General features: G+C 50.5%; 1 protein-coding gene across 1 annotated transcript; it reads right to left on the bottom strand.

Moving 5' to 3' along the window:
- Nucleotides 1-598: 598 nt before the first annotated feature.
- CHST12 (carbohydrate sulfotransferase 12) lies at nt 599-8,159 on the bottom strand. The gene is made up of 2 exons (XM_069810277.1): nt 8,056-8,159; nt 599-2,382 (listed from the first exon to the last, which is right to left on the bottom strand). Exon 2 carries the CDS (start codon nt 2,285-2,287, stop codon nt 1,028-1,030), a length of 1,260 nt encoding a protein of 419 aa, XP_069666378.1. The 5' UTR covers nt 2,288-2,382; nt 8,056-8,159; the 3' UTR covers nt 599-1,027.
- Nucleotides 8,160-11,835: the final 3,676 nt, after the last annotated feature.

Here is an 11,835-nt window from a genome sequence, read left to right as displayed (position 1 = left end):
CCTGTAACCGGCTGTGATACAGTGACCTGCGTTTCTGCCTAAGTTACTGCAGCATGAAGCCTGGATGCCAATTTCTGGACAGCACATCCATCCAAGAGCACGCTCTGCCCATCCAGGTTGGCTACAAGAACTTCAGGCACCGTCCTGGAATGGGACACGTCATGGAAGATGCTCCACACTACCAAGGTATACAGGGGCTGAGGAACCTCAGCTTTTTGGAAAGCAGAGTACCTCCACCACTTTGCTGAAAGGTGAAGCAGTGCAGAGGTACTGTGTTGGCCACCTGCATGTCCTGAAACACCCCACGGGGCTTGGCGTCACTGCTCCCAGCCACCATTTCCTTCCTGTGACCCTGGCGTCACGCTCACCAGCTGTGAGCGGCGCACGTCACCGGAGCACCGGTATTCTTCCAGGACTGTTCAGCAGAGTCAGGCACTGACCCATCCCATATGCCTTGAGCCCAGCTCGGAGCGACCACCAGCAGACGAGGCTGGTGAAGGCAACACCGACAAACCCAGCTCCCAGGGAGATGTGAGTGCTCTGCAAACCTCAGACCTCCAAAACAGCAGCCCTGAGACAACACACAGAGGCAGGTGCATAACTTCTTGGGCTTTTCTTTTACTTTTTTTTTTTTTTATTCCTTCCCTTCCTTTGCCACGACACACACTTCGTATTAAATATCTTAAATATATTAATTTTTAAAAAGTATTAATAAAAAGCTACTGAAGGACACAGCTGGCAGAGTGACCAAGGGCAGCGACCCATTGCAAAACATGGGGACATTGTAAAAAACAGAAAACCCAGACAACAAATGGTAACAAAAAACCTGGCATTTTTTGCCTATGCACAGCTGGCTGGAATACCCCGGACTCTGGCATTATTGCAAAAATGGAAGGGGGGGCGGTAGAAAAAATATATTCCGTTGTACCAACCTGTACGGGGAAGGGAATTAAGAGCAAAAATGAGGAGGCTTTAAACATTTTTGGTATTTCAGATGTTCCCTCCCACACCCACCGCCCAATCGCTTCTAGTCTTTAAGCAAGTTTTCTGGCTTGGGGTAGCCAAAGAGTACAAAATCTGCTTCATAAAGCTTGTAGAGCTGCTGCCTCCAAGCCAGGGGGATTTTGGCAAACCAGTTATCTTCCCAGCTGCTGGCAGTCCTGTTCCGGTAGCTGGGGGGGAAGCGAAGCAGCCTGTCCACTTTGAGGAGCTGCAATAGATAAGCAGCATCCTCATCCAGCGTCTCCAGCTTTCCGATGAAATCATAGTCTATCTGGCATGGATGGCACAGACGGTAAACCTGCCTCCAGTGCTCATTGAAGGGGGCCATCTTCTCTGTCCTGGGATCCAGTAAGTACTGGATGAAGTCAGAAAAGGTGACTTTGAGGCCTGCCCCGAAGGCCTCACTAACGGAGGTGGGAAGGTTGGTATGGTTGGAGTACAGTTTTAGCATGGGGATGGCAAAACGCCGGTAGAACTCCTCATTCTCCAGCTCAAATTTGCTGCGAAAGGCAGAGATGAGGCGGACAAAAGGGTCTCGTACAAAGAGAAACTTAGTGTACTTCTTCAGCTTGATCTTCATGAGGTGCCGGGAGAACTTCCCATAACGGCGCCAGAATTTGTTGAATGTCAAGTGGGTGCTGGTGTTGTGGACATGTTCCCGGGGGATATCCAGAGGGTTCCGGTATGGGACCCCCTGGTCCAGCAGGCTCTCACTTAGCACGATCATCACCCGTTTCCAGTTGGTGCAGGCCACCTTGGGGACATAACAGTAGATGATGCCATGGCGGTCATCCACGATCAGGTGGTTGAGCTCATAGTTTGGGATGTCATCAAAGGAGCGCTCCTTGGTGGGGAAGGTGAAGCTGGAATTGGCACAAAACTCCCGCAACGTTCTCTGCCTCTCTATCTGCAGTTTCTCTTGGTCCAAACTGTTTCTGTCATTGTGCGTAGACCAGTCATAGCCCCGCACGTTCTCCTCCAGATTGCTCACTGCAGGCTTGCTGGAGCCCTGGATGAGTAGCTGCTCTGTCTTTCGGGGGCTAGAGTTATTCTGTTTCAGGTTCGAGCTAAGCAGCTTTGCCAAAAATTCATCCACGTCTGGCAAGGCTTCCCAGTCTTCGCCTGCTGTGATACCAGGGATGGCTCCTGGGGAATGAGGCCTGGAGAAGGAGGTATGCAGGTAGAAGTGAGCCGTTCCCACGTTGTCCCAGTACACAATGATCAGGAGGATCATGAAGATGGAGACCAGCACCACAGAGAGACGGAGGAGCCGTGCTTTGGTCATCCTGACACCTACTGCGACAGCTGGCTTTCACCTGGATTCACCTCCGGCTTGCGGAGTGAGGCTTGGGATCCAGCATGGTGCTGCAGACCAGGAGCCTGGAAATGTACCAGAAAAAAAGTTAGTTGAACCCTTAATAACTCTGGTTTGGAGAGAATGACCTTGCACAATCAAGACTCGCCACGGGGCTGACCATCCTTTTCCGCACACGGAGAGCCAGGTGAGTCTGAGGTACCCATAGAGACTCCGTGGAGAAGAGCTGACTGGCCAAAAGGAGGCATAAAGTAGTGCAATTTTACCAGTTTCCATAGCAAGCATGGGGGTTTTTTTTATCAACCTCAAGCTTCTAGAGTCATGTGATTTCAAGGGAAGTTCCATTCTCATTTAAAAAATAAATACAAAGATTTCAGGCCTAGAGTTTACGGAGGGAAGTTTGAGAGTATTAAAAAAAATGCAACTATATACAGAAAGTACATAGAGCCAACTACCTTTCACAGACCTCCTTGATTTTTAAACGTATCTAACACAACAGGAAGAGAGGGCTCAATCCATGATTTTAGCTTGTGGTATCACACTGTGGTCTCATCTCCCCATGAAGATGCTCTGTACCACTGTGCTGAAAACAAAGACCTTATCGGAGTTATAAATACATAGCTGAAGATGCCGTTGCCTCAGTGGCTAAAACAAGCCTCTGTTGAGAGGGCATTACTGATCCGAATGCACCATCATATCTAATCTGTGTGAAGTCACCTCCACAACCCTTCTTGGTAGCTACTTTATTTTGTCAAGAACAGAGATTAGACAAACAGTTTTCCTACAAAACCCCCCAAGTGGACATAGCCCTGATAAGAGCCACACATCAAGAAAAATCTAAACAAATGACTACTTTTAACTCAACGGGTTCTGAGATTAAGGATGCTCTGGTAAATCTTTGTCCATGTCCGGACTCTATTGAGTCAGGATATCTTTTCCTGGTTTAACATAATTTATACTTCTATCACGCTCATCCCTAACAACTCTTGATCACCAAAGACAGGCAAGAAATCACTGTTAAAAGGGCAGCTCAGAAGATCTTTTCTGGACGGTGCACCAGGTTTGTTTTTTTTACCTCAACCAGTCCCATCTTTTCACTGCTACCTCCTTCCCTGATGACTCCGAGCCCCCTTCCACCAGCAAGCTCCTCAAAAGTGGTGTGTCTCCCCACCCTGCTGCAGGGAGGTGTCTAAAGTTCCACGCAGAGGCAGGCTGGCAAACCAGCCCTGCTCTCTCCCCAAGAGATCAAGGAGCCAGTGCCTACAGCCAGTGAAGAACATAGTAAAGTGAGGAGCAGCTATCTGATATTTTGAGAATGAAACCTAGGTTTGCTGTTTTACAGTCTCTCTCTGCAAGGTTTAACATCAAAAGACAAGCAAAAAGTAGTCACTCCAACCTCCTCCTCCCTCCAAACGCAGTCCAGCCCCTGATTATAAAGACAGAACATCAGCTACAGAGAGAAAACAAGAGTGGCCCTTTCTGCAGACATCCCCATTCTTTATCCCTGTTTTTAAACACAACCATATAATGAAGAAATCTCTAAATGATATCATTTATTGTGATACCTCTGACCATCGCTCTCATTACAGTCTCAAGCAGTGCCTGGGTCTTCCCTGGATGCTTCGTGACATCAGAACAAACCGTGCAAACACCAGCTCTGAAAACAAAACCACTTCAGGGCAAGGTGCCCTGAAAAGTTTTTCAAAACGAAGACTGGGTCTCTCTTCCTCTGGAAATACAGAGGTTGCTCCCCAACCAGTTCACACGCCACCCTTAAACGGCACCAACCCCACCCTGTACAGGGATGCAAAGAACCTGAGAGTCCAGATATGCAAAAGTGCTGAGCTCTGTCATGCCCTGGGAGGGGGGCGGGGGGCAGAAAATGGTCAGAGCCTTTGAAGCTCACAGCAGCCTTGCATTGAATGACTTTGTCTAAAGAGCCATCAAGCACGGCTGTGCTTGTGCCTCAGGGGTGCCAGATTTTAACAAAGTCCTGGTTTCAAACACTAGACTAAAAGCATTAGACCAGAATTTAGTAACAAACAGGAAGAATACCGGATATGGTTACATATCGAAGTATTAGCTCAGCTTAATGTCCCAAAAGACATAAAATGCAGAACTGAAGGTTTAGGGTTTTTTCCACCCTGGTGTATTTATTTACACTTCAGAAGCAGGGACTGCCGGAAATTCAGTGTAGCTGTAGCCTAACACGTGGCTTTGCATTGCAACACCAAACACTGTGTTTCCTGGAGCCAGGCTCTTATTCTGTGTGTGAAGAGAAGCTGGAGGAACTGCAGACGTAACACTTTGCACTCGGCGGAGCAAGAAGCAGGTATTACTCAGCAGTAATTCTCTACGTTTAGCTAGTCAAGGTTGAGGATGGAGCAGATCTAAGAAGAAACACCCAGAGAGATGAGTACGGAGTTAAAGAAGGGGCAAATTACATATGTGCGTCAGCACTTCAGGCCAAGCATCTCAGTCCAACAGCAGAAGATAATGGAGTGATGCTGCCAAGCCTACTGCTTGGCACACGTCTGGGTTTGCGTTTTGCCTGAATCTGTTCTTGCTTTTGAGCCGGTTAGCTGTTCATGGCAGGGACTGCTTCCTATTCTGGATGAATAGGGTGCCCACTGCGCACATAATCCCTAGCACACTGGGTTTCCAACGCTGCTTGAGACCTTTAGGCTGGCTGGAATGCAGCAAGCCCGGAAAGCTGCACGGAGCACCCCTTTCTGCCATGCCTATACCCAGCAGCTTCCACAGCTTCAGGCAGTGCAGCAGCCTGCTAGCATTTCTGCAAAGCTGTCCCACCCTGGCACGGACAGATCACCCTCTCAGCAGCAGCGACAGAAGCAAACGAGACGCCGTGTGTGGCACACGCATTCCTCGGGCAAACGGAAGGAGGGCTCTTTGTCAAAGCCACCACCATAATGTAGCTTTACCAAGCGCACCCCAAGGGCTCGAGCCTGCTTTCCAGGACACAGCATGCAGGCCCGCCAGAGCGTTTGGCTTTTCCAAGACACACAGCAGCGAGCAGCACAGAATCGAAATGACTCCACTTCTGTTAACTCTATCAGTGCTAGAGAGGAACCCTGGAAAAGAGCAATAACACAGCTTAATTCCCCCTCATGAGAAACACACTGCAGAAAACAGTTACTCTATTGACTACGATACATCCTCTTCCTGAGCACTTCATAAAAGATGCCAGACTGAAAGCACAAATTACAGGTCTCTGTGCACATCAGAGGGAACGCGCCTCCATCCTCCTCTTGCCAGAATCAAAAGGAAAAGCCTCCAAGAGGAGCCAAGAATTTACATTCAAGTTTAACCCCAAGTCACCAGCCAACAAGAACGTGCACCAGGATCCACACAAAGCTGCTTCTGTGACATGACGCTGGCAAACCGGGAAACGGACCAAGTGCTATAATCATCCTACAGAGTCCCCTGAGCAGCCATCCCATGATCATCTCCAACCTGAACCTGGCCTGAGCGCAAACCAAGGACTCTTCTCCCCATCCCAGGCCCGAGAAAGACACTAAGGTCCAAGGTCACTGGACCCATCCTCTCCTATCAGAAACTGCCGTGTCAAATAACCACCTCTCAAATGCTCATTTAAAACCAGAAAGGGGGGATGTGTCCCCAGTGCTCTTATTGCAAAACCTATTGCAGATGCAACTCCTCAGGGATTTGGAAACCCTATTTGCACTTCACAGCCTGATTGTAACTGTTTGTTCTCAGGGCAAACAGCAGCTCAAGTAATTCCTGTCTCTTCCTCTCCTCTTGGCTTTGTATGACAACTACATTCTCTCACAGCCTGTCTTTGCAAAAGAAAGTTACCCCAGCTCACTTACAGGAGCAGTAAGGCCTACAGAAAATAAAGGATCTTCCACGTGGGTATGTACCGGAGACAGGGGACAATAACCCCTCTCTGTGAACAGCAATGGTTTAGAAGGGACTGCGCCTCCAAGGACCTGGGTGCAGATTCCACCCTTTCTTGCTTTGTGTTTCCCCAGGCTTGTCCCTCTCCCATTACTCCCAACTCCCCACTGGGAAACGCAAGGCACAGGTCAGGCACTAAGCACCAGCTCACCTCCTCCAGTGCCCACTCGTTCTAACAGGAGAAGATACGGGATTTCAGGTAGCTCGCTTGAGCTCTGCCTGCTTCTGAAGATGGAAAGAGGTGGAATGAGAACTTTCAAAAACATACGAAACCCCCAAATTCAAATGGATACTTTCCCTTGGGGCACCTGCATTCACCAGCACTCGCTTACCCATGCAGCTTTCTTTACCCACCTATCATGGTACGCCCCTGCTACCAGTTACACTCAGGGAATAGGCAGGCTCTAGAGAAGTAGAAGCAGTTTAACCTCCTGCAGGTGCAGGAGAAGGAGCGCCCATCAGCCAAAGCAGACGGACGCTGTACCAACAACCAGAAACTAATTTCACACACTTGGCCATCACTCAATAAACTGCTTCTCCCCAGCTTTCCAAAAATCTAGCACCTTTTGCAGAGCAGGGAAGTTTTAACCCATGTAATGACGTCAGCGGTTACATTAGTATAAATGCACAGTGTAAGCAAAAAATAGGGCTTGCATTGCACGTTTTACCGCAACTCCGCATATATGTGCTAGAGACCAGCAAAAGAACATCCTAATCTATGTAGCTATCCCAGCGCCTTCCCTCCCATCGCTGCCACAAAGCCTGGTTTGTACAGGCTTGGCAGTGCCAGTCGCCTCTTTTTTAATATCCATACTTGGAAGTTGTCTCGTAACCATATTTCTAAGATTTCCAGAAGGAAATCCCAAAACGCAGCACGTTCTGTTCATTCATTACCTTTGTTGAAAACTTCAAGCACACCCATCATTCCTGGCCTTACAAACGCAGGAAGAGCCCCGGCGAGCCTCGGTGCTGACAGCCCGGGCCGACAAATCCCTGGAATATTTGTTGTATGTCAGTGCAGGGGCCAGAAACCAGACCCTGCCACTCGCACCGCCTGCGTTTGCCTTACAAACACCTGATTTAAGCATAGTTTTCTGCCGTACGTAGCTCAGCCCCGCGCTGAAGTTTCGCGTGTGAAGTCCAAGCGGGATTAATCACATTAACGGCCATCTCTGCAAAGCGACGTGAAAAGCCCGTGCTCTACCGTCGACAGAAACGCTCCGCCGTCGGAGGAAGGTGTTTCCAGGGTTTGCTTTCGCAGCCACTCGGACCGCAAGACGCTCCCGAGTCCAGAAGCAAGGCGGACTGCAGAACGCCGCAGGAACACGAGCGGGCTGTCCTCAAACCTCAGGCCCAGCACCGGTGGCACGAGCGGGGGGAAAAGCCACAGCGTTTCACGGTTCGGAGCACAGAGGAGCCGCCCGCCACCCCACAGACCCAACTCGCCTCTTCCCCGTCACCGCCGAGGCGTGAGGGTGGGCAGCGCTGCCCGGCTCACCACACGACGCCCCGGGGATCCCGATGGAGCCGTCCCCGCCGAACCGGCCAGCCCTTCTCCCTTACCTGGCAGGCTGCTGCGGCCACAGAAGGGATGCCGTGTCCCGGCTGCGGCTGATAACCGGGAGCTTCCCCGGTCCCAGCCCCGGCACACACACACACACACACACACACACACACACCCCCCGCCTCAGCCGCGCCACCGCCTCCCACCCCGTCCCCTCAGGCGCCGAGCCCCGGGCCCTGCCCTGCCCGCAGGCACAGGCCGTCCCCACCCCGCCGTGGGGCGGCTCCGCGCTCACCTCCCGCCCGGGCAGCGGAGCCTCCCTCCTCCTCCTCCTCCTCCTGCTGCTGCCCGTCCCTGTCCCGCCGCTACCCGGGGGCCGCCGCCTCTCGCGAGACGCCGGGCACGGGGGGTCCCCGCGGGGCCGCGGCGCAGGCGCCGCTCCGCCCGCCGGCGGGAGGCCCCGGCCCGCCCTGCCCCGCGCCTTCACCCGCGGCCTGGAGGTGGCGGCGGCTCCTCACCCCGGGGAACCCGGGCCCTGAAGGGAGCGGGAGGGCTCGGGGTGGGCCGGCCTGACCGGAGAGCCCGCTGGGGGCGGGGGAGCGGAGGGGCTGCCCCGGCACCGGCTCCCCGGTTCGTTCCCACAGCGGGAGCGCTGTAGAAAACCAGGGGTAGCAAAGCGCCGAAGAGACGCTCTCTTCAGAGCTCTCTGAAGGGGGGCCGCGCTGCCAAACCCCCCGCCTTCCGAGCGATCGCGCGAGGGAAGTTTAACCCAAACCTCGTTTTTTAATTCGTTACGGGTTGCGCGGAGGACTCGGTATTTAATTTCCCTGCAGGCTGGGGGGGCTCAGGGGCTGCAGAGATAAGACACCCCCCCCGCAGCCCCTGCCCCAGGGGCAGGACGAGGAGGAGGAGGAGGAGGCAGCGATGGATGCGGTGGCAACAGTCCTCGTCCCGAGGTGGATGCAGCATCCCAAGACCCGACATCGCTGCTTGCTGGAGCTCGCAGTTAGATGTAGGCAGTTTCAAGCTGTTTTGTGGAACAAAACCCCCAGCCTCTTGGGTTCTAGTATGAGGAGCAAAGCGTAGATCGCTGGATACGGCAAGGCTAGAAAGCGCTGCTTGAAAAGCCCAGAAGAGCTTCAGCTCCCTTTGCTACTCTTGTGGTTGAGAAGAATCACATCAAAAAGCCCTTAGGCCAGCACTCAAAATGAGCACAGTCCTGCTTTGCGGAGGAGATGAGCTGCAGCCTCACCTCCAGCAATTACCAAAGCTACAAAAGATAATTTACAGATTCCACTTCTGAGGTCTCCATCCCCCAACTTTACATTGACAGGCTTAAAATGCAGGTTTTACAGACAGGGAAATTAGCACATCACGCAGCTCCGTACTCTTCACAACAGTCATGGCAAATTACCAAACTCTTTGTTACACAACCTCCCTTCAGAGAGACAGCCTCAAACCAATGCCTTTGGCTCAAATGTCCCGCTCTTTGTATGAAATAATAGCCCCAAATGCTACAACTTTTCATGGGGATTCAGGCCAAAGGTGTTTGGTGCAGATGTATATCCTTGGAAAACTCCGCTTTCCCTCACTTTTGGTCCTTCAGTGTTTGCAGGTCACGTGAGGTCTTGTAAATACAGGCTTGGCTCAAGACCTGCTGGCACAGGTTTGTTTTACACACAGTCTGTGCTTATTTTGTCTGTGTATCCTTTTTTTATATCTTTGTTTATCTGAAAGAATCAGCCCTGGGGAACAAGTGTTCCTGACCTGTTTCGCCATCGCACCTCTTCCTGCATCTTTCTGTTTCATAAGGAAAATGGGCTGCTTTCTATATCAGCTTATGCACTTGCATTACATCCCTACTTCAGGGGTTTAAGGCATTTTATAAATACAAGTCATCTAAGCTTCCTCATCCCTGGTGTGAGCTACCCCTCATCTTCCTGACAGATAGCAAAGCAAGAGGCATAGAGGAATAGGGAGTGTGTGCCGTGTCATGCAGCAAGTCAGAAAAAGCATGTAGGAGAATTCTTTACAAGTGCTGCAGCTGCAAAAAAGATGCTTCATCCATCTGAAAAATGCACAAACCAACCAGAGATTGTCATCTCAGATACTTCGGCAGACCTAGGAGGGAAGCCACTCCTCTTTGGGGCATGGAGTCACTATTTATTCAGTGCAAGGACCAGCACCTCTTTATTTGCAGCATATTAAAAAAGCAGGGAAAATACTTTTAAAAGCCCCTTACAGAAAAGGCTGCTGGCTGGAGATGTTTGTTCCAAAAAGAAAAACACAGTCCCGTGGTTTACCTCCAGGCTAGCTTTTATCAGGGTCTTCACCTATCACCATGCTGCTTCTCCCGGCTGCAGTCAGATCTGAAATGCTCTGTAGATGGAAAAGAGCTTAGAGCAATCTCTGGCTGCTCTCACAGCCAAACATCTGCTCACCCAAACAGCATTCCGGGCATGTGTTACACCTCCCAGCTTCACAGCAACACACAGGGACAGCAGGGAAGAATGGGGAAACTATTTCTCAGGCATTTACATTTGGTTTTAATAGTCAGGGAGCCTTTTGGATGCATGGGTGGTATCCGCACTTTTGCCCCAGGAAAAAAGGCGGCTTGGGCTCCATGCTGACATCTTCTGGGAGGAGAACACTGCTGGGAAAATGAGGTTTTCCTCTTCTCTTGGACTCTGTTAACACCCTACTTGTCTTAAACTGAAGCTAACAGCTAGAGCGCACAGTACAGAGGAAAGACTTGCGGTAGGGATATGGGAAAAAGTAATCTACAATATATAAGTTCCCTCTCCCCCCTGCTAGCCTTCCCTCAGCTTTTCAGCATCACAACACAGAAGCTAAAATACATTTTAAGGCATGCTCCCCCTGAATCTGCCTCCCAGACTTCCAGCAGCCTTGAAATTGCAATCCCTTGGGGCCACAGAGAGTCCTGCTCCCCCAGTGACTCCTATTTAGTCTTCGGCTGGTTCCCCAGGCTGGCGACTGACTTCTGCTTTTGCCGACTGCTGGCACCATCTGCAGGTCCTGCAAGTGAGGGAAGATGAAGTACCTGGTCAAGTTTCTCAGAATTTCATTTGACTCTCATTGCCAGTCAAAATGGGGAAGAGACAGATTGCCACGGGCTATGGAGAGGAAAGTTTGGCAAAGGCCCTGGGATCTGCACATCGTTGCCTTAAGAAAATCCCAAGGTGACACTTTCCGTGGAAGCAGTATGTTGTCACACGGCTAACTCAGATTAAACTTTGTACTTCACATATGGGTTAGGCTAGGGTTATGAGCACCTCTGAAAATGTTCTTTTCCTAAGAGGTTATTTTTGGCTAAGAGGGAGATGGAGTGTAACTCATTCTGGAACATTGCCCATGTCATCTGTTGCAAAAAAAAAAAAAGTCTTAAAAGTTGGCTGTAAAACCCCTACCCATGTGACAGCTTTCCCAACTGGACCATTTGTGTTGCATTTACAACTCTTTATGTTCAGATTGCAACAGAGCAAGTGCTGAAGAATACAGTAGTGCCTCCTGAGCCAGCCAACCTGATATTTTATGTACTCACCCTTGACTTGCTTCTGTAGGACCCGTCCTTTGACATGATCAGCGTTGCTCTGCTGGATGGTGCTTGCAGGAGCATTGTCTTTTGGCAGCATCTCTAGTGGAGTCCCCTCTATCAAAGGCAGGGAGAGCTTCATTAAAAACAGTGGGAGCAGAGCACAGTTTAAAAACATTTTGCAATGCATGAGTTGCTAATAGCTAGCCAAAATAAATTATAGCTTCGTAAATCAAAAGTTAACCATTGTTTAGTAACAAAAAAAGGTAAGAAAAACTAACTAGCATCAGTAAGCACCTCTTGCCAGAATGGGGAAGGATTCTGGCTACATTTCAATAGGATTTGGGTTTCCATTTCCCCTAACCTCATCCTGGCTTTGTGTGTCTGCACAAAGAAAAACAACTGAAGCTGACAGATGGTCAGTGCAGCCTGTCATGTCTTGGTCTCCTTGCTGAGGCTTGGTTTGGATGTGAAACTGTCTGAATGACGAGACTGATAAGCAACCTGTTGCATGTGAACCCA

Source organism: Haliaeetus albicilla, chromosome 22 (genome assembly GCF_947461875.1).
Source record: "Haliaeetus albicilla chromosome 22, bHalAlb1.1, whole genome shotgun sequence".
Taxonomy (NCBI): Eukaryota; Metazoa; Chordata; class Aves; order Accipitriformes; family Accipitridae; genus Haliaeetus; species Haliaeetus albicilla.
Note: the sequence above shows the minus strand (reverse complement) of the source record. Positions and strands in the feature narration are given on the sequence as shown.